This window comes from Malurus melanocephalus, unplaced genomic scaffold (genome assembly GCF_030028575.1).
Source record: "Malurus melanocephalus ecotype Western Australia unplaced genomic scaffold, MMel_1.1 scaffold_75, whole genome shotgun sequence".
NCBI lineage: Eukaryota > Metazoa > Chordata > Aves > Passeriformes > Maluridae > Malurus > Malurus melanocephalus.
The window spans coordinates 999,469-1,021,648 of record NW_026623307.1 but is presented as its reverse complement, the minus strand read 5'-3'; the positions used below and the strand labels follow the sequence as shown (position 1 = coordinate 1,021,648).

Below are 22,180 nucleotides of genomic sequence, written 5' to 3'. Positions count from 1 at the left end.
CAGTACCCAACAGTGAGCAGTGTTGTGCCAAACTGCTCCAGTACCTGGATCATGCAAGTTTCAAGGATTTCTTTGATTCARTGTGATTTCTTCTGAAGAGTGGTTGGAAGTGTGGTTGTAGGCTCCTCTCAGGTAAAGAGATGAAAATAGTGGATGCTTGCAAAAAGGAAGTGCTGCTGTGAGGGGCCAGCTGAAGGGCAGTTTCCTTACAGCCACGTGATGCCTGCTCAGAGCTCCACAGCCCTGACTCCCTGCACAGGCTATATGAGCTGCCTACAGGTGCTGAAGGGCCCTCTGGGGTCTGGTGTACAAATGGTGCTATTTTGATACCACTGTGTGCCCTTGARTCTCCCTGGGAGCTGCAGCTGCAGGGTGCTGGTTACAGCTCTGAGCACCAAAGGGAAGGAGCCCCCAGGAAGCCAGGCAAGAATGTGGCAGGGACTCCAGTCCAGGGCTGATCCTTCTTGGAGTGCTCTCAGTTCCTCATGAAACAGATATTGCAGCTGAAAGCAAAGCATAGCCTCTTGTCATCAAATACATCATTCTTGGGCAGTGGCTCATGTCCTTTCCAGCACTGACCTGACCATTTATGTCACTCAGCTGCTGGTAAACATCTTCAATGCTTGAGGACACCTCCTGCCAAACTGGTCCCTTTGTCCTCAGATGCTCCTAAATAGCCTGCCATGTTGTGATGCTCAAGTCCTCCAATGGGATCTCACACCTACAGGGGCTTTACATGGATGAATGATCCTGTGCTGGCGATGACTATGTCTTGCGTGCTGTGGAGCTTGAGGCTGCAAGTAGATTATATATATTTTAGGGGAATAAATGTATATTTTTAATCTGTGCTTCAGGGTGGTGAATTTGCAGACACGAAGAAATATGCAGTTTATTACTGAGGCTATTCAGGATTCTGCTGTTACTGCAAAACCAGGCAAGAGCCTCCTTGCCAGTAGGATGGGGACCTGTCTGTTGTGCTATCAGTGTTTCTGTTTTTGTCCTCTGTAGGACAGAGGAATGCTGCAGTTTTGCCTGTTTAATAATCATGGGAGTTTGTTCTTAGTCCTGCTCCTGTGTCTTTCTTACTGCTGGAGTTGAAAAGCAGTTCTTCAGATCCATCTGTTGAGGGAGGAAAAGGGACTGAAGTACTGGAGAAGTTAGGGAATTATGGTGCTATCCCTGGAAGGAAATCCCATCTGAAATGAATAGGGGCTGAAATTTCTTGGACTTTTTGTACCTTCTCCACCTTTAGTAGTAAAATAAATGAGAAATGCTTTCCTTTCCCAAATGACTGACCTGTCCACAAAAGTGTTAGTTATCGGAGAAAGTGACTGTTTCACGTGAAGACCAAAATCTGTCATTTAAGTGGAAGGTATTTCTAAATCCCTTGATACTCAGTCACAGTGCCTCYTTGTGCTTTGCTCGAAATTGTTCTTGTTGTATTTGCATTCAGTATTTCCTCTCCTCTTTAATATAAAATACTACCTAGGGGACCTGGGATAACTTCTTTCAGCTGGCTCTCACTGCATATGAAATAGCTGAAATAAAATATTCTGTTTACYGCAGAGGTTTTTCTAAGAAAAAGRTKATTATCTTAGATGTTGGTGTTTCTTTTCACCTGTTCCCATTCATATGCAGTGTTCTCTGCGGTGGTGGAGAAATACTAAAACCCTGTTTACCTAATCAGAAAAGTCCAGACAATTATGAGGAAAATAGAGAGGGCACAGCTTGATTTCCATTTAAAAGTATTTTGAGAGAGATGTTAGTACTGAAAAGATCAAGAGAACAAATTCTCAGAGGGCAAGTWATAGCAGAGGCCTTGTGGGTATTTATGTTTTTCCCTTTCTCCCATGATACCAGAACAAGAAACAACTCAGTGAAATGGAAAAGCATTAAACATGGATAGACAGATTACTATAATTGGCAATGTTTTGTTAACTTGTGGGACTTAAAACCACAATATAATAGCACAGTTTGCTTTTTTTATTACCTAAATTGTAGTGTAAACTGTCTGGGGAGAAGATTTCAGGGGAAAATGTGCTGAATATGCTGAGAGGCTGGAGAACGCCTGTGCAGAGCTCTCACCCTGGTTATGCCCATGGAGCTTATTCTCCAATTTCAGCCAGTTCTGCTGCTTCAAACCTTGCTTAAAGACACAGTTCTGCTCTGCTAATGTATTGATCTTTTATACAAATTGTGCTTCTGCTTTATTACCTGAATCTTGCTGTGGAATAGCCTGCCCAGTGAGGTTTCTAAGACAAGGACTTTCCTTTTTCACCACCTTTACATTGTCTACTAGAAATACTCATGRTCAAGTATAAAAGAATGATAAATAGAGCTTTGTTGGAGCAGCCCAGCTATATATGAATATTTAGACTATGCCAAGTGTCTTGTTGCWCAAATTTCTGATCTTGTTAGTTCATTCCATTTTTCAAGGGGAAAAAAATCCTCCAGGCTTTTACAACAGAAAAGAATTATTGACCAAGCTTTTTTCCCCACCCTTTTCTAAGCTGGAATATCTCAGCATCTTCGTTCTGCACAGAGTCAATGCCATGTTCATATTCAGAACCCTYTTCTGTGCATCATTAAACTGGGGATTGCTCAGTTCAGGCTACWTGTCTAAACTCCCGAGTCACTACCTTGAGTCTGGGCAGACCTCTGAGGAGGTCTACAGGAGTGAAGAGCTGATTTTGAAACTGGGATACTGTTAATTAGTAAGATCATCATTTGCTGAGGTGAGATTGGAAGWGGTAAAGGAAGGGGATACTTTGTTCCGTTTTCCCTTGACTTTACCACAAGAAGTGACATCTATCAGAGAATGRATGAAACTGGGGACAACCTAAATTTTCAAGTCAAAACCATGATAAGAATCAGTGGGCTGTAAGTTAAAGTGGGAGCTTTGAAACACAAGCCAGTTGCTTTGTTAGCCCAACTCCAGCGGAAACAGTGGATTTGCAGTTGCCTGAAGTMTTTAACATAAGACTAAAGAGCTTTCTAAAATGCTGGTTTAATCCAATTTCCGTGAACATCTTGTGTGTTCAACAAGTCAAACACRATGAACCTAGTGGTCCTCCCTGGTCCTGCAGTGCAAGAATCTGGGAAGATGATCTCTGAGTTAGAAATAYTTGGGTATGAGCTGTTCCTTGTCATGCTTTTGAAGGCCCACACCCACAGGTATGAACACATGGACATGAGGAGATAGATGCTCACATGTTGCAAGTTATTTCAACAAAACTGGAGTGTATTCTAGCCAGAGAGGATCATATCTTTGAATATGTTTTCTTTTTAAAGTAAACTTAAATGTGTAGTTCAGTTGCTTCCCAGTAACAAAAAACTGAAACATCACTATTACCGTATTCTATACGCTGTATGCGGGTGGGACAATATTTGGATAGCACACAATACTGTTTGGCTGTGAGAGGCACAACCAAACCTTTTCAGCATGGCAAAGACATTTTGCAGATGCATACTGAAATTGCCTGTTCTAATTACCCAAATGAAAAAATGTCTGTCATGTAAATTTAGCTTATGAATCTAAAAGTGCTGCCTGATGAGAATGTAGTTGACCGAGAGGAATTTCTTGGTGCCACTTCTGTGGTGAGTTCATTCCACATAAGGTTAGTAATTTATATTCACTTGCAGAGTAGTGTTTAATCTTCTAACTCCACAGCTGGATCTGCTGCTTCTGCAGCATCTCTACACACAGAGCTAAACTTATTTTTAGAATGTAATTATCTGGTACATTTATCAGCCACTGGGGCAGATGTGACACTCATCTGTAATGTTTTTGGATCTTGTCCCTTTGTGCTCCCAAGGAAGCCAATCCCAGCAGGAAGCCACCACCTGACGGATGGTGCTGAGAGAGGGCAGTGCATGATCCCAGACCTGGCTCAGAACACAATCCTCTCCCTGTGCCTCAGTTTTCCTATCTCTAAATTGACACTTGTCTTTTTGGAGGCTGACCRATGGCAGGACATACAGAACAAACAAGATATTACCACTGCATCACGCATYGTAGGGGACAGCTACTGAACTCTGGGTAAAGAGTGACTTGTGTCTAAAACTACTGAGCTGCTGGGGATTGTGGCAGTAAAGGGACAATTTTATCAGTGAACCTATTGTTAAAGCATTGCTTCCCAGTATTGCTTCAGACTGCTGTAGATGTGACAGTATCTTCATCAAGCCACATGTGTACTCCCTTCATGCACTGAAAACTTGTGTCCTGAAGTATTCGTTGAACTGAGTATGTAAAAATGATTACTCCCCTGTTCAAAACCTGAGGTTATGTTTCCTACCAAATTCATAGGTCTGGTGCAGGCTTCTCCTTTGTCTTTAAATAACAGCACTGTGTTCTGGTGTTGGGTGTGCCTTTGGGATCGTACACCAAGACAGCAATTCACAGCAGCACTGCTGGCTTCCCTTGGCCCCGAATACTCTACTATTTAAACTTATTTTAATGAAAGCCTTTTCCATGCCATAGTCTGAGCAAGTGAATCTGTTTTGTTGCTTGTTGGGGTTTACCTTTAGTGTTTGAATGCTTCCAGAGTGTCCRAGGGCCTGAGTGGAGAGCTGTCCAGCGGGAAGAGGCAGCCGGACCTTGGGCAGGGTTAAAGCCTGGGCATGGTGCGAGTCACAGGTCCCTGCTGTGGTTTGCCTTGAAGCTGTTACTGAGCAATTCGTGCAGACTCCTCCAGGAGAGCGTCAGCTCTTTGGTGCACTGTTGGTTGGATCCAGGATTGCTTCCACACAGTGCTGCCTCTCTSCATCCCTCCCCTGTGCCTCGGGTGAGCTCATTGCCACAGCAGGATTGCAGAGAAGCCAGGCTGCCTCACCAGGGAGGGCACACGTTCGTGAGTGTCTGAAGGGGCTGAGGGGAGGCATTGCTCTTTGCAGGGTTTTTCTGTTGCTTTTTCTAATGGGCATCTGAGCTGAGCTGCTGGTGACAGCTTGGAGAAGGCTGCAGTAGGGTGGCTGGAAGGTCTCTTGGGCAGAGGGGTSGGCTGGGAGCAGTGTTTGTCCCAGRGATACAAACTCAGAGTGCTGCTGGCAGCAGCAGTGGCTGCTGTGGCTCACAGTAACCAGGGAAATATTTGTGAGCACACTGGCCCTTGTTCAGCAATGAGCAAGCAACCAGTCCTTCAGCTCTTGAGCTCAGAAATTGCGTGAATAGGCTCTGAAATTATTTTGCTGGATGCAATAGTTCAGGGCAGAGCCAGTGGCTAGAATTTTTCTAAGGTACTGTTTCAGCTGTGAAATTGTCTGCTGGMAAGCTCTGGGAGAAAGGAATGAAGTCTGCTGTACAGTCTGCTGTATCTCTTGATTAGTCTGTGTCCAGACGTTGTAGTGAGTGTATTTTAGCTTTGCAGTTTGCCACATGTGGGTTTTGTTATTCATGATGGTTTTTAACATGACACTATGGAAATGTTCTTTTGTTCTATTCTCTGGGCAGGAATTTGTGTTCTAGCAATCCAGCATTGTTTTGAAAGACAGATTTTGGGAAGAAGATGAATTAACTTTTCTTTGGCAAAAATCAGAAATTATCAAGAAGTTTTTACTACTGAGGGACTAGGCAAGAGGCTGTCCCATGCTGCTATAAACCTGGATTTATTTCTTGAATGCTGAGATTAGACCTTTGCCTTTAATTGCTTTTATTAGGGAAGTTTCAGTTTTGTGGATATTAGGATCTAACTTAGCTCTGCTAGACTTAGCTGTTGCTGGTGACAAGCAAAGCAGACTCAGGACCTGGGAGAAATTCTGAACTATAGGAATTCTGTCACTTTCARACTCTGGATTTGTGTGTTTCCTTTTGGTACTTTTTAAGAAACATAAAACACATAATGTGAGGTGTCCTTTCGTGTTCTTAAAAGGAAATATTTGGCCTCATGCTTAACCCTGTCTGTCCCTTTTCCATCACATCAGCAATCTGATTTTTCTCCAGACCCACAATTATGAAAACTGAGCATAATTTTTGACTGAGCTTGCCCAAAGTAGAAGTAGCCTGATGTACTCCACTGTTCTAGGAAAGATTTTCTTTCACTCCCAGCTGTCTTCCTTACCCTGTGAATTACTTATTAGGCTGTCATTAAGAAAAAATGAACTTTGCTCTGGAARTTAGTAACCCATTATTCCAAAAGTAGTGACTTCAGATGGGGGATTGAAGCCATTCTCTCCTGCACTCAGCAGAAGGCCAATTGTAGCTTTCAGTCACCACAAAACAAAGAAGCCCCAATGTCCTGTTGTGGCTGGTGGCCTTTAGATGTCCCTCATGGAGCAACAGGCACTGCTGTGTCAATCTGCTCCGTGCAGTCCAGTCCTTCGCTCCAGCAGCTCCTCTTTCCAGCACTGTTAGGAACAATTGGTTGCCATTAGCATGTAAACTGGTTTGTATGTGCCCAGGGAAGAGAGGAAAGAACAAGAGGATATTTCTTTGTTGATTTTAATCATCTGCTGTTGGTGCTGCTGYTGTGGGAGCACATATAGCTGGGGTGAGACACAGAATAAGTGAGTGTGTGTGTGGAGAAGCCCAAGCATGTTTAATTTTTGAATGAGGAATTATGAAGCATAACTGGATGGCCTTYCCCTTGAAAATTAGATAGCACAGTTGCAGCAAGCCTCCCTAGAGAGCTGGGAAGGAGGAGAAGCTGTGCCAGACAGATGGCTATAGTAATTGCTTTTCTTTTTCTCCCCCTTGGTAGAAAACCTTGGGAAGCAAAACTTCGAGGCCTAATTCTTCTGTGTTGGAACTGGCCTCTCCTAGGAATTGAATTTATAGCAGTTTAAGATGAGATCCAAGAGTAGATGAACTGACTTGTCTCTTTTTTATTTTCCCCCTCTTTTATCACATCCTTATTCATATTTAAATTATCCTGGCAAATTCAATTAATTCAAGAAATRAAGAACTGTATGGTATGTGTAAATKTTCATCTTAGGTGACCTATGTAGGGGATTGGCATTGTTTCATGTAACTGAACAATTAGACTTTTTTCTTTTTTAAATTTTAGAGGCTGTGGATAACTGCCTCTTCAATTTAAAAAAAAAAAAAAAGAAAAAAGTGAACACCACGAGAGCAATCTCACAGAAGATGGGAAATGTGAGAGTCAAGTTTCCCAAAATAAATGTGTTCCAGGCACTTGGCTGGTGTATGTTTTGCTATGGTCTTGAGCTRCATGCCTATACAGATTTTATCAGAGGACAGGACCGTTCTCATGTGGCCAGGGGTTGTCCAGTTTTTTTCTGTAGATATTAGCAAGATGCAGTGAAACAAGATAGTTGTCAAGGCCCTGCAGCTTTTCAGCTTTCTAACACCTTTCCCTTGACCCCATATAGTGTTAAAATATGCCATCATTAATAAGTTTTTCTGAAGTAGTCTATGAACCTGCAGCTGTCAGCTCCATACCTGCTAATGTCACCCTAAAGAAGGGGTTTCTCAGCTGGAATATCATTCCCACAGAAAGATGGTACCTTGCTTCTGCCCAGGAGGGTGAGCACCACTTCCTATGGCTTCTGGTTGCAGTACAGATCAGAGAGGCTTCAGACCTTCCTGGGGTAAAGCTAGTGGAAGATATGAATGATTARTGCTCACTGATGCAAGGTAAATGTCATGACTTTGAAACAAACCCAGACCACTGTCTTTTGGTTTGCTGATAGGATTTCTTTTCAAGCTTTTCTTTGAGCCAAAGATTAAAATCTTCCTCTAGCAGCAGTAGGTAATTATGTTTCCAAGGACTGGGACTTCTACTGCAAGTTCTGTGTTGTAATGGTGTTACTAAATCATCCATRTTGGAGAGTAGCTACCTTTAAGCACTGTCCTAGAGGAAGATGCAAATGGGACTTTGTGAGCTGTTGGCTGTAGCATTCCATGTGTGACATTCCACAGCCACATTATCTGATTTGCCATTTGGGCTTGTGAAGCACCTTCCCTTGTTTTCTCAGATTTTCTGTCACCTGCTACTTTCTTCTGCTGCAATTTCTTTTCCYAGCATGTCGGTGTGTGACCTGTACTGATGTTTTGAATGTGTGATTCCTAGTCACTGAATGTGTTTTGCACCATCTTTCTTATYTGAACATCTCCTCCTGAGTGTGTGTTTTACAGCAAATCGCATTTGCTTTTTCTTGTCCAGGCAGGAAATTTGATGGCAAATTTGTTCTTGTTTCTATTGCTTTGTCTTATCCTTACATCACAAAAATATTTTGAAATAGAAAGGATACTTAGAAACAGAAACCAAGCTGTGTTTAAAGCAAGCTGATAAACAGGGKTTGGATAGGTGGTGAAATTTCTGTTTTTGAATTTGTTCAAGACTGGTTGATATTAATGATGTCTTCACATTGGCAAACATCAAACACAAACTAAAGTACTCGCAGGTTTGTTACCCTGGAGAGCTGGGCAGGTCTCTGAGAGGAGAGAGATGGTGGCACCTTTTCTAGTTCCTTTTTTGTTTCTGTCAAGCCTCCTTGTGATTCTGTCATCCATTGTAGAAACCTTTGTTCCATTGACTCCACCCCCTATTCCCCAGTTCTTTGGAATTATTGCCTTTTTTGTGCATCAGCCAAAATCTGTGCAACTTCTTTTCACTTTGTGTGACACCCTCTGTGACACATGCTCTTCAGCTAGTTCATTTCAAGGCATTAGTGAAATTAGTTTGAAAATGAACAGAAAACTTTCCAAATGACATTGTGTCATTTAAAACCTAGAATCCCAAGTGCCAGAAAGGATCTGAGTGGATGTCTGAAAGCAAGACAKAGATGGTATTTTGGGCAGTAGAGTAGGATGCAGGAGAAAGAAGCTGATCTCTAATATCTCTGACTTTCCTCTCTGTTTCTGGACAGTTGGTTTAAATGCAGGTGCACCAAAGTATTTCAGTGCCAGGACTGTATTCACATCAGTGAAGATCTTGGTGCTTCAATGGGGCAGCTGCCTGCCCTGACTTAGGTCTTTGGTTTATCTGGACCTGGCTTCCTTCCTTCCACCTCTTGTCACCTTGGAGGTGATCTGTACAAAACCAGGACTTGTTGTTATTCTGTACAGCAGCTGAAATAGTAGTTGCCATGGGTGTTATTCTAACATTAAACTTGGTCCTGTTAGTTGAGTTGGCAGATATTTCTCAGTAAATGTTGCTGGTTTAGACTGGTGTGAAGTGTGCATGCACCTGCTACAAAAAGAGGTCAAATTAACTCCATGTGASATTATAATTGCTTTTCACTCCATAGAGCACACACAAAAGTTGAAGTAATTTTTGCCCAACTGCTTGCCAAGTTACTTTTCAACTTTTCAGTGTTTACTTCAAAATAACAGGCTTTGTTTTCGTGAGAAGAAAATCTCAGAGCCCCTTATTTCCTCCTTTTACTATGTATTTGCTTGTAGCGGAAAAAGCATCAGGAAAGGAAACTGTTCTGGATTGGCTGGTTACACAAAGTCCTCCAGCAGAGATCGGGGAGTTCAGGGTGGAACACGGCCATGTACGTGGAATAGACTTTACTGTTTCAAAGACTGAAAAGCTGCTGTAGTGGGAAGCTAAAGGCAGTGACTTAATATGGAACCTGAAGTGGAAAGGAGCAGGCTGTCAGTTTGAGCAAACCTGTGGCAAGCTCTGGCAAACCTACTGGAGCTGGTTTATGGAAAACTCTCTSTGAAATCACAAGGCAATAGATGAAATTAATAGGCTGAAGCAGAGACTCTGTAAGTATCATAATATTTACCATGATAGTCATAATATCTCAGCCAATAGTCCAGTCAGGCTTTTTCCCTTTGAGCGTCATCTTTGTTTTGCTGGATTGTTAAAAGAGGCAAAAATGGTCGTTGARGCTTTATGAATTAATTGAAGATTTCTGTTTTCCCTTGCACAGATGAAATCATGCAGCAGGAGATCCGGCCGCTGGTAGCAGTGGATATAATAGAGCAGCTCCACAGGCAATTTGCCATCTTGTCAGGTAAGAAGTTGCTGGTAATCACACTCCAGGATTCTCTTGGAAAYGTATTGGAATGTGTCATTCTGTCTGTCACCCTTCAGCTCTGTACAGCAGTTGCAATAGTATTTTCATATTGCTCATGAAAAGTGCTGTTGCAGTCAGATATTCACAGTGTATGGAACAGATTAAATGCCAAGTTTCTGGACTTGTTTTTCTTAAGGCAAGTTAATTTTTTGTGAGGAACATGTTTAGAGGGTAAGAAATTAAACAAAACTTTCTGTACATATCTTTGCACAATGTCCAAGCATCTTGTTTATGGGAAAAGATTTTGGTCTGTCAGGGATCTATTCATGACCTCCCCCTTCTTCCTCATTTGCCTTTGTTTTAGAAATGATTCATGGCTAAAGTGTAGGGTTCTAATCTTTAAAAGATAYGATTATTACATATTCCTTTGTTTGCCTGTAGTTTGCAATCACACAGAGTGACGCAATTCCTTCCCCAAAGAAAGAGCTGATACTGAAATACTTGGCAAATTATTTAATACGTTATTTTTGATACTGTAGATTATAAATCTTATCTGGGTCTTAAAACAGTCTTTGCTATTGACTGCATGGGCTTTGGCTACTCCTTTTGTCTCTGTTTCTGCCTGTTCAACAAATAAGAGAATTCATCATTCGTCATTATCATTATCATCTTCGCCATAGAAACAGTACAGTATCATGAACCTGCACAAAATGCTGAGATTGTAAGAAGGCCTTCTTGAACAGTCTGTCCCTCTTGGTGGAGWGGAACTCTGGATATAGAGTGCAAAGAGTGCACCAGCCTGGCTGTGAAAATGGTCAGCTCAGCAGGCCCAATCCTTGCTGCATCTTTGCATTTTTAAAAACATGCCAAGTTGCCAAAAAAATCCAAATCTAATTTACACAGAATTCCTTATGAGGCTCTGATTATTAAAACTTGATTTTGGAGGCTTCCAGGTATCATCTTGTGGCAGTTTCCTAAATTCACTAACTAAAGGGTTTTCACTAAAGGCAGAGGGTATTAACTGGGCAGAGTTGGACCAATTGCCTTCTCATCTGCAGTAAAGCATCTCAGGGTCCCACCTTCCTGGAATTCCTAATGAACACAACCCTCTGGGCAGGACAGTGTCTGTAACTGCATTAAATTGCTCAAACATTTTCATCCCACTGTTGTGCTCAGTGCAGGATGAGTAGGAATTGTTGAGAATTGAGTCCCATATATGCAATTGCCTACTCAGTAAAATGTGGAGGATTGCTATTTTTGAACCCCATTACTTTGCAATATTTGGGATCAGTAACAAAAGCTGAATACAGCATGTAATGAACAACTTATGGAAAGTGGTTTACTAAACAGAAAGAAAAACCCATTCCCAGTTCCAGCTAGAATGTTAAACATGGACTAAAAATGTTAAGGACAGACACAAAAAAAGAATTTTCCTATTTCCTTACGGACTCATAATTTCAGCAGTGCCTATATTCTCAGTGCTATTTTAACAAATTCAGCTCTTCACATTTATCTAATTCTTTTATCTTGGGAGTTATGAGAAAGGTATTTAGATAAGGTTATTTAAATGTGAGCTGCTTAAAGACTTGGCAAATAATTCTTCAAAGAAGGCAAGGCTGAGGGGCTTGTTTGTTAAGAATCAGCAAATAACTGGTTCATCAACATAGAATTACTAATAACAWATACCAAAGGTGAGTGAGAAGGTGTCTTTCATGCCCCCATCTACATAAATAACAAATCCCTTGTTAAGAGTTTTCAGGCTTATCTAAATATCCTCAGTACAGTCCAGAAATAGTATCCTAATATAAAACAGAGCAGTATAGTTCAAATTTTCTAAGTTGATTTCAGTCTGAAGTTTATGGCTAAATTGGGAAACCTGGGTGCCTCCACTCCCAAATCCCCATGGCAGCATGTGAAGAAGATCAGGAACATAAAATCACCTCCTTAGAGGTTCCTTTGTCCCGGTGTCTTATTCTGTTGGTAACCACTGGTGACTCGYAGCTAAAACAGCCAGAATCTTCCTTACTCTCCCTTTATTGCCTCCTGCAAAGAGAGATTTAGGTGCAAACCAGAAGTTATTATACTTTTAAAAAAWGTTCTCTAACTAATAACTTTCACTAGTAACTTTCTTTTTCCTTTAGCAAAAGATGGGGTTTTTTTATGCAATGAAAACAAAACTGGGCACTCTTCTGCCTCATTTCACTTACTGAAGTAATTCACACATAAATGACCTCATTTGATTTCAGGTTTTTTTCCAGATGGCTCTGTAGCTTTTCCTCAAAGCATGCTGCTTTGCTGCTTTTCATTAGATATGAGCAACCACAAGTATTTTGGTGCTTCAGTGCTTGCYCACATGGTGGCTGAAAATTTGATACTTATCCCATATTGAAACATTACAGCTCACTAGCCACTGTCTGGAAAAAAATGCCCTTCTGTTCTTTGGTGTCACCATCGTGGGCAGTAAAAGGCAATTCCAGTGTTCTTGTAGAGTGTCATGGGCATAAATCATGTTTCTCCAAACAACTTCTGATTTATACTACGTGGGGATATTTCTTTCAGTCTGGAGGCTGCAGTCCCCAGAGTACAGCCAGTCCCCTCTTCCATGCTCGTGCAGAGCTCAGGGGATGTAGCACTGAGTCTGGTTTGTGTTACTCCACAGACTCTGGCTCTGTCAAACTCTCCTGTTCAGTCCTGTGGACCCCAAATCCATTTGTCCAGTGRTAATGAAAGTAAATGGTGGTTGACTGTCACAAACTTTGTCATAAATGAGTTCTTCTTTGGTTAATACCACCTTTTTAGTAACAGCTGTCAGCTGAGGCAGATGTGATGAATCCACAGTGTTCCCTTGCAGTAAAGCATAAAAGAAAGAGGAAAATGTTTGAATCAAAGGCTCTTTGTTTTCTCTGGACATGAGTCATTAGAAACACTTTTCTCCCCTATTGCTGTATGCAGACTYCTTAAGAGGATCTGACTGTCCTGTGGTCTCCAAGCAGATGGTGGGAATTATATAACAAGTCTAATGAGTTTGGTGTTTGATTGTGTCAGGGTCTAGATATAATGAATGTATYAGGCACTAACAGCCTCCTGTTTGTCTTGGTCCTCTACCTACCAGACTTACCAAGACCTTAGTCGGTGCCAAGAACAGGGAATCTCTGCAAAGCCTTCCCTGGTCCACTGAGGTCATGGAAAAGGTTGCAGTGTAATGTGGCAATGTCCTTAATCACGTAATTTTACTTGGGTCATCTCTTTTGCCATGTGCTGATTTAGCTCTGCTTAGCTTATGAAATCTGSTTGGAATGCTGTTTCTTGTGTTTAAATTCTAGTTTTAATACCACTACTGCCTCTCCTTTGCCTGAAAACCAAACTCCTAATTATGGAACTACAGCTATGACAACACACAAGTGCTCAGCTTTGTTTGTGTGTTTTCTGTAGCTGTTAAGGGAGCTAGATCACAAAGTTGAGTAGTACAGAAAACCTGGTTATTCTAACACACCAGTTTTTACTCAAGAATAAAGAACCACTAGTAAAATACTGTTCCTGTCGTGCTGACAGTCTAATAAACTGCAGTACCAATCTGCTCTCAGAAATACTACTATTCCCCCCCACTTTTTATCTGCAGCTTCACAACCTGTTCTTATCTGTAATTACTCTGTCAAAGAGCCCAATCTGCCATTTGCAGCAATAATGGATCGTGTTACTAAATCACGACTGTATTAGACATACTGTCACAAAGTGTATTAGCAAAGGAATCATTTTCTTTGTGTTCTGCTCCTGTTAACAGACTTCAGTGGATGGGAGAGTATATCTGAAAATATAACTGACTCAGAAGCCAGTTTATTTAATTTGCAAAGYCTGGAGGGTATTTGGCCATCTGCTTCCTGTTTAAACTGAGCCTTTTGGAAAACCTGGCCTGACCTTGCCAAAAGGACAGTTTGGGTCTTTCATAAAAATTGAGACCCAGGAAGCATGATTTAATGAGAAATTCATCACTCACAGCCCTTAATCAACATGGAAAAGGAAAACAACAGAGCATGGAAAAGGCAAGACCTGGCCAAAGCAGTGAAACTTCAGCCAAGTTATCATWAAACTTTTTGGCTGTGTGACCCAGGAGATGAACTGCAGTGAGGTCTGGGCTGTCATGACTCAGGGAGCTCTCTGCATGTGGGCAGGCCCAGGCAGTTAAGCCTGCATGTGTCAGCAGCATTTGAGAGAACACTTTCCAATACCARCTGGTGAGCTAGTGTCTGTGGCAGGCTGGGGAGGTGAGCTCTGGAAACTTGYAGAYTAACTTTTGGAACTTCTCCTGACCRTAGCYTCTTTGTTGGGCTGGTGTTTTGTGTTTGTTTTGTTTTGTTTTATTTCCCAAGGAAGTCAGCATATTTGGTGATCTCTGGTTAGARGAGCTGCTGGCTGTGGAATAGGACTTCAGTGTAGCCCCTGATTGTCTAAAACATGGATATTTTTTGTGCCTAGATGGGGAAGCATAGGTGGGCTAGAACTGAGGATTGGGAGATTTTCTAAAATCCCTGTTTTATTCAGGGACTTGGCCCGCAGTTGTGATTACTTTCTGCTTTTACTTCAGTCATACCAACACGCAGCTTCAGCTGTGAGGGCTCTCAGAATTCAGCACTCACACCTCATTTGTCAGTCACACCCTTTGCGCTGCAAAGCAAAACTAAATTTTCTCAGCTGCCATAACCTTTTCTTCTCCACATATATTACTTCCCCAAATATTTCAGCTGTTTTGTTTCCACAGCTAAATTCTGGCCCCATCTTCACTGCAACAGCTATCCAGGCTGCACTGGCTGCTGGAAAGTCTGTCTAATAGGAGCAGCTATGAATGCTGCTCTGTGTGCTGGGGATTTGGGGGTTGGCATAAGAGTGAGTGATGGTCTCATTACCATGCCTTGTACTACCCTGATAGAGCTTGTGTGCTATCTCTCCCACATTTCTTTTTCTTCCACATTCACTCTGACTTCTGACCTGTCACCCAGGTTCTTCTTTTCCCTTTGCCTTTGGGCCACAAGTGATGACTAAATGTTGAGCAAAAATAAGGAGTGTTCCCAGAAAGAGGAGGAAAGAGTTGCTGCCATTCTCATTCTGAGTGGCAAACCAGGCAGAAGGTCAAGCTGACTGTAATATTTTCCTTGTAAATCTTGCGTTTTTCCAGGCAGCTCAGCCCTCTGCTCTTCTAAATCCTGTTGTTTGCATCAGTTGTGCTCCAGCTKGTTGAGCTCAGGTCTGCATAGACGGTGGCAGACAAAATCTGGTTGGGTTTCCTCTGCAGGCAAAATTCTTTGGCGGCTTCTGATGGAGCAGCCTGGGGTGTGATGAGGAGCAGTGACCTAGCCAGGGGATGCTGCTGTGGGATAGCCTGGGTACCCTAAGACAGAGTCAGGAGTGGGCCTTGTGTTCTGCTGTGGGATACCCTGAACCTTCCCTGCTGCCAGCTGAACCTCCAGCTTTTGTGGCTGCTGCTTGCAATGGCCASTGCCACCAGAGCTGATTCCCTGGCCAGGCACCAGCCCTGGGAGCAGCCAGAAGGTGCTGGAGGTGGCTGTGCTGCTTGCAGAGTGCTGCAGGGTGGCATCTAATGGAGCCTGGAAGAGCTGCAAGTGGATAGACAGAGGCCAGCACTGAAACAGCTGCCAGGCATGGGCACACTGCTGATATCTATTTTACAGTGTGTCATTGGTTTTTTTTGCTCCTGACTGCACTAAGCTAAAGGTTTTGCTTGCCTGTCCCTTGGGGCTCATTACCTCGGTTCATGCTCACATTGCTCTGGCCTCTCTCTGAGCTCCTKTGCTCCTGGCAAAGCTCCTTACTCTGCTGCACAGGCACTGTTGAGTTGCACAGAATGTTTCACCCCCCTCCACCTGTGCTGTGCTCAGTGGCTCACTCTCTTCAGCACTTCCATCTCCCTCTTCCTGCCCTCCCTTTCTAGATAAAATGTCTTTCTTTTTTTTTTTTTTTTTTTTTCTTGAGGACTGTTTTTTCCTTTTGGCCTTCTGTAGAGTGCTGGAGCTTGTTCTGTCCCTATTATACCTTTCGTAGGATGGATTGTAAACTCTTCTATTTGGCAATTGGATTCTTCTCACAAGTGATGCCCAGGAGCATAGGGATTATGCGTGATCTCAGCAAGCAGAAGGATGGTATGCAGAGAGTCCTCAGGGCCAAATTCTATGTACTCAGTCCTTATGGGGCTGTGCAGCTGACTGAAAACTGTCCCTATTGGCTTTTAGTTTGTGCTGTCTGCCCTTCCATGACACTGAGTAGTATCCAGCTGAAGTACTTAAAAGACTAGAATAAATCTTATGGCAGCTCCCTAGAAAACAAGGTTGATGGCCCAGCATTAAAGGGCTGCAGCTTGTCAATTCACATTCTGCAGAAATTTGCATACTGCAGCAATTCTTGATTTAGTGTCAGGGTAAAAATGGCATTAACATTTAGATTTATGGAAGTGCTTTCTCATACAGAGGAGAGAGTTTTCCAGACACCTCTGGTATTTAAGGAGCTTCCCTTATATCCTGTAGCGTCTACTCGTTATCTTTTTAGGTATAGGGATAAATGGATATGGATAATTTTCCTTTGTAACTCAACTACTACTCAAAGTTCAGATATGGGCAGGAAAAACCCATTTGTAACATAATTGTGCTTGTCACTCAGCACTTCAGACATTCCTCCCTTCTTCTCATCGTAGTACTTAACGATTTCTGAGTACCAAACTCCCTCAAAATTCCCCCTAATTTCCTACTGTGACAAGAACTGAAGGTTTCCTTTTTTATTTCCCTGTCTGAAATACAGSTGTGCTGAACCATCTGAGCATTCTGGTTTGGTTGCAGCAGGAATTTTTGCCTTCATGGTGGAGAATGAGCTGRAGACCAGGAGCTGTTAACAGCATGTGGCTTAGTCAGAGGCAGGAGCTGCTGTCTCTTAGCTGAATGTTCAGCGTGAGGCTGCTCCTGAGTGTCCTAGATTTGCTGCCAGTGGTGAAAGGAAGGAGTCAATGTTTGGTCTGCTTACATTCATTCTTTGGATGGCTTTTTATAGGAGAAGATCCCATGACAAAAATACACACCCACATACATAGAGTGCATCATCAGCCTGCTTCATCCAGCTCAGGGAAGAGCCCGGGGGTAGAACAGCACATGTGCAAATGGAGATGCAAGAGAAAGATAAAATAAAAGAGATACAAAGAGATCCTGGTCAGCAGGAGCATTAGAAATACCATTTGAAACTTGTGGTTAAACAAATCTTGAATGTAACTGCAGCTAAACTATCAGGTTTTGAAGAGGAGATCCAGGGGAATATTTGTCTTATCCTCCAGTGGCAAATATTGCTGCTTTAAACCAAAATATTCCAGATTACTACATCTCAAATAAGATCTCTTTTAAAGTATCTTCACATATTTGAAATATGTGAATGGTAAAGCTTGGTGCCCAGAAACCATGTGAATATTCACAAGATACCAGGTATGAAATACCTTGGCATGCACTGAGCTCTGTACAAAGAGACAGCAGACAAATTTGCTGTTAAATTTTCCTGGCTGTTACTGTTTGTGTCCAGGAGATGTCACTGAGAATCTGTAGCAAACCAGCCTAACTGGGTACCTGCTGGTTGGAGTTCCTGATCTAGAGTGCAGCARTCTGGGCAAAGTGTGACTAAATTTGCATGACAGCATATTGTCCATCAGTGCTGACTGCAGACAGTGCAGCTGGAGATCCAGCTGCCATGCATCAGCATTTGGCATCACCCCAAGGCCACTGGGGAGGTCGATGTGGAGGCCATGGCTCTGCTCAGCATTTGAAATCCAATTCAGTGCAGTGTGAGTGATGGCTTCCTTGCTTTGCCTCTTGGCTGAGAGACTTTTGAGTCTCTCTAGGCCTGTTTTCTCTCTAGCAAAGTGAGTTTACTGAATGATCTAACACAAATGAGTCATTTTTAGATGTAATCAAAGCAACAATCAATCTTCAGAAAGGAAAATAGGGGCTAAAGGTAGTGTGCCGATTCCATGTCWCCAGATGTCAAAAAGCAGAAGGGTTTCTTTGTTCAAAATTCCTATTYTCTAGAGCTCTGAATCTGACCTTGTGCATTGTGTTCCTGAGCATTCCAGCTCCCCATGGCTACACAGTGCAGAAGGGACCTTAAATAATCCCACCAAGGATGGGAGGATTGGGCAGAGGCAGCATCAGGACTAGCAAGGGACWGTCCACTCTACACAGAAATAGCCAGGAATTACTGGAGCATCTCCTTGCAGTGACCACCAGAACGGGAGCAGGAGAAGCTGGTTTGTGGCATCAGTTGTGGTTRTCAACAGGGAAAGGTGATGGTCTATGGGAGCAGCCTGAAAACAGGGTTTATTTATGGGGTTTTAGAGGGTGCTTTCAAGGAATAAGAACTCATTTTTTTTCCTCACTCCCATGCTCCTAATGGGATAATTTTTTGGATATTTTCCTTGAGGAAGGTAAATACTCTCTCCTTCTCACAACTTCCCTTTACTAAAAAGAAGCCCAGAATATGGCTATTCCTTGGGCAAGAGTCCTCCATGTGTGATAAATAACTGGGAAAAATGTGTGTACAGCAGGACTACATTCATTATTGGGTGAATTCCCGAGCCTGGTGCAAAAAATGGGTTTACATAAAGATTATAGTGAGAGTAGAAATACTCGGGGAAAAGCATGTTCTTAATGCCCTATTTAAGAACTGAGCAATAAGGTACCTGTAACAAAAGCTTTGTTTCATTGTGTTCCTTTATGTGCTGCTGCTTCCTCAATCTGCTCTCAGCTCTGAGTCCAAGCTGGTGAGAAAACCCCTCACAACTTCTGTGTGGTTGGAGCAATGCCCAGATTTATTAGTGGAACCAAGTTAGGATTGGTGCTGCAAGTAAACAAGGTTTGTGCTGTGGACTCCAGCAGCTCTGAGAGCTGGCATTGTCAGAGAGAGCTGTAAAGGCTGCTTGGTTCCCAGGGACTTGGCTCCGTTCTTCCTGTAGCTCTACCTGAATTTGGATCAAGGAATCCCTCAGGAGGGGACTCTTCTTAACCTTGTTGCTTACGACCTTCTGTCCTGTTCAATAGAGGCTGGATGCAAATAATCAAGATGAACAAAATTCTTCCATGCACTTWGAGCATTTTTTTTCAAGACCTAAGAATGGATTGGTCCCAGGCTTGTGYCATGGGCTATGTGTGTGTATTCAAAGCTTGTATGCTCTGTTACTTCATTTCTTTTGTTGTCTGGAAGGAACTGGAAACTGCTGTATCTATACATAAGGAAATATTGTAATATTATAACAATACATTATTTGGAAATGGGAAACAAASAATAACAAAAAAGCACTTAATCAGAATTGTGCAGAAGATGAWTTAAAAAGCTGAGAATCTCAAAGGCTAGAATCTCAGCTGAAGTAAACTGAGGTAATGAAACTACAGTGAATTATATCAGATGATGATTACTGTATGTTGGTGCTGTACAAGGAGAAATGTGCCAGTGTTTCCCACTTGAATACTGACCAGTCTGTCCAAAGGCATAAAATCACCCTCTAAAATTTACAACTTGTCTTTTGCAGGAGGAAGAGGGAAGGATGGGGCACCCATTATAACCTTTCCAGAGTTTGCAGGATTCAGTGAGATACCTGATGATGATTTTCTGAACGTGGTCACTTATCTAACCAGCATTCCCAGGTGAGGCTAAGCACAAATGTCTGTTGATTTCCTAGAGAGTTTTGCTTCCCCAGCGGCTCGCTGATTTTGGTGGTGCTACCAGGACATACCTCTAGTACCTTTGCATCTCTCCAGCCATTATGAAACTTCCCTATGTACTGGAGGCCCTAAGAACAATTTCTGTCATTTGCATGGACAGAAAGCTTCACACAGGGCAGGTAGAACTGAATCAGAGCAGATCTGAAGAGCAGCAGCAAAGGGAGCTAAGAGGGGTTGTTTGTGAAGAGTCTCAGGGTGTCTGGGTATAACAAGGGAAGAGCTTGTTCTTGCTTCTGGAAGGAGCCAAATTTACCTAGGCCCCATGACTGCCTGTTCTGACTGCTCTTTCTATGCAGCTTTCCCTTTGCTGAGAAAGCAAGGGAGGTGTTTCATTGACAGGATTTTGGCAAGCACCATGGGCTGTCTGATACTTCATTTCTTTGGAGATGGCTCTACATCTGTGATGTTTTCCTTGATTTTTGCCTGCAGCTTTATAAGGATAGTGAAACAAACTGACTTTCCCTGCTCTGAGGAAAAGTGCTAAGGCATGACTGCTGAATTACGTTTTTGTTTATCTTAGAGAGYTTAATATTTTTTCAGTCCCCTGATCCCGTCTCTAGACCATGGCTGTTTGTGCTAGTGAGAAGCACAGCAATGATTTATTATTTCCTGTGGTCTTCTGTAAAAAGGTGCTCAGAGGGTCACATAGGAAAACGTGCCTCCTTCAAGTTTGAATGAGGAGTTTTATACCTCCACCTACATGTATTCCACATATTTGCCAAAGTTGTTGCCAAAGAGTTGCCAAAGCAAGCTGAGAGAAACCGCATACTGTGRATTTAACAGCTTCATTGTTTCACTCTGCTCTGTGGGACTTTTGTTCTGCCAGGAGAAACTCTGTTTTGAGTATTTCTTCACTCGCTTCAGGCCTGGGAGGGCAATCAGCTTCAGGGTATATAAAACAGCAACAGTGGCTGAGAAAACCACAAAACTAGCTTTTCAGTTCTYTGTGTTTGGTGTGCAGAGAGATGTTTCCCAGTAATGTTGTCCCATGTTGGGGAACCAGCATATTTCATTGTCAACATGATAGTCAGAAATTCTTTGAGCTACTTCAGCTTGTGTGAAGCCCAAAAGCACAGACGGGTTCAAAAGAAATTAGCCAAATTCATGAAGGATTGCTCCATCAATGGCAGCTGGACACAATGGCCCAGATGCACACTCAGGCTGAAGAAATTAATTTATTCCTTAATGCTGGGACTTGGAAGAATATACCAAGAGAAGTACTGTCCTTCTCTTTTTCCTGCTGCCTTTTCTCAGTAGCCACTGTCTACCAGCTGTAGTCAGGGTGTTGAGCTAGATAGACCTTTGCTTTGATTCAGTTTCAGTTCTGTGTTTTCTCTTCTGAAGAATCCCAGAGCCATGTGCAAAGAATGCTGAATTGAGTTTCAAAACTTTGTAAATGAGGAGAGCTTTGATACACCTACTTTACAAATGATGAGATATGTGTGAGTAATTTCAGTGCTAGTAGTCCACCTTTTACTTTAATTCTCAAGAAAGATGTGGATGTATCCACATCCACATGAAAGTGACTGAGAACAGAGAAGAGTCTCTAACTCTTCTGGAGTTACAAAGGTTATGCCCATGAATCAGGTGAGATGGAGTATAGTTTGAAACACAGCTCATCCTGCTTATCAATAGAAAACACTTCCTTTTCCAGAGCTCAGTGAACCAGAGGAATCAGCATCATTTTCCAGGCAAATGTGGAGAGAATATCTGTCTTTTCTAGTATGTGATTTTGCATATCCTGTACAGTAAGGTTCATGCTAGTTGTGGAGATAAGCTCTGTGAATGCAGATAACATCATTTAGTGTTAGTAATTTTCTAAGTTTCTCTGAAATGATTGGTCTTAATGTGCTCATATAACAAAAGATATGACAGGATTGAAGATCAGCGCAGTGAGACTTTTGCAACCTGATTAATTTTCCCTCTGGTTCAACACCTGCTTATGCGAGTGCTCCACCAAAGGGGTCTGCATGCAAACACATTCACAAACACTCAGTAACACGGTGTATGCATGTGCATACCTCTGTGCATGCACTYTTACACTAGATAGCTCCAGAAAGCCCTTTTATACTTGCTTTGTTCCATGGCCAGAATTCCTTTCTCTTTAACTTGACTTGGATTGACTAGTTTGATAAACTAGTGCCCTTCTCTCCTTCCAAAAGTGGTCAGGAAATTCAACATCTCTTGACCTCCTCAATTCAATTTCCAAGGGCTACTGAATATAGAGCTGAGGATGGAACAGTTCTGCTGATGGCAGCTATTTCATTCAGGGAAAGGGAACCTCTCTGCCAGACATCTGTAGATCTAGGCAAATGTACCAGAATTTATTTTGGAGGTAAGCCTGATGTTTATCTGCTCTTCAGGACTGTCTTCAAATCCCTCTTTTCAGAGAGCTGGAGAAACCCCAATGCATTTTCACAATGAGAGTAGAGRTATTACAGTCCTGACACTGAGAAAACATTGATAGAATATATCTGTGTATGTGTGTTTGT

The 22,180-nt window shown here is 42.4% G+C and overlaps 1 protein-coding gene across 2 annotated transcripts in view; it reads left to right on the top strand.

Moving 5' to 3' along the window:
* Nucleotides 1-9,434: 9,434 nt before the first annotated feature.
* The window catches only part of MCF2L2 (MCF.2 cell line derived transforming sequence-like 2), a 106,672-nt gene continuing 93,926 nt past the window's right edge, over nucleotides 9,435-22,180 (top strand). For both annotated transcript variants that reach the window (XM_057367088.1, XM_057367089.1), the window contains exons 1-3: nucleotides 9,435-9,676; nucleotides 9,844-9,927; nucleotides 19,496-19,610. In XM_057367088.1, coding sequence (XP_057223071.1) covers nucleotides 9,852-9,927; nucleotides 19,496-19,610 — 191 coding nt within the window. In that variant the 5' untranslated portion in view covers nucleotides 9,435-9,676; nucleotides 9,844-9,851. The remainder of the gene's footprint in view (nucleotides 9,677-9,843; nucleotides 9,928-19,495; nucleotides 19,611-22,180) is intronic.